Source organism: Penaeus monodon, chromosome 33, assembly GCF_015228065.2.
Source record: "Penaeus monodon isolate SGIC_2016 chromosome 33, NSTDA_Pmon_1, whole genome shotgun sequence".
NCBI lineage: Eukaryota > Metazoa > Arthropoda > Malacostraca > Decapoda > Penaeidae > Penaeus > Penaeus monodon.
Genome location: NC_051418.1, coordinates 26,425,088 through 26,425,398, shown reverse-complemented (window position 1 = coordinate 26,425,398; position 311 = coordinate 26,425,088). Strand labels below are relative to the sequence as shown.

At 53.1% G+C, this 311-nt stretch overlaps 1 protein-coding gene across 1 annotated transcript in view; it reads right to left on the bottom strand.

The window, feature by feature from the left end:
- LOC119594194 (lisH domain-containing protein ARMC9-like) overlaps nt 1-311 on the bottom strand; it is a gene marked incomplete in the record, with an annotated part of 29,121 nt that overhangs the window by 6,813 nt on the left and 21,997 nt on the right. The window contains 1 exon segment of the mRNA XM_037943263.1: nt 41-71. Within this exon segment, the coding sequence (XP_037799191.1) occupies nt 41-71 (31 nt within the window).

Sequence of the window (311 nt, the reverse complement as noted above, 5' to 3'; positions counted from 1 at the left end):
GACCTCGCCCAAGCATCACCGCTCTCCCACTGGGACTCACCTCGGCCGCCGGAGTCTTCTGAAGGAGGTCTGGAAGGCACGGACAAGATTTTAGTTCTTGGGTTGTGCTACGGTGGGCGGGGGTGGGCGAGGGTTGCTTTTTTGAGAAGGGGGGGGGGGGCGGGTTGATGATGATGTTGGCGGAGAACTCTGATTGCTGATGGTAGTGGCGACTGGATGCGTTTAGAAGGGGAATGATAATCATAAAGGTACTGAAGTATTGTGATTTCGATGGTGACCCGATGAGACAACGATTGATTGCATATAAAAAG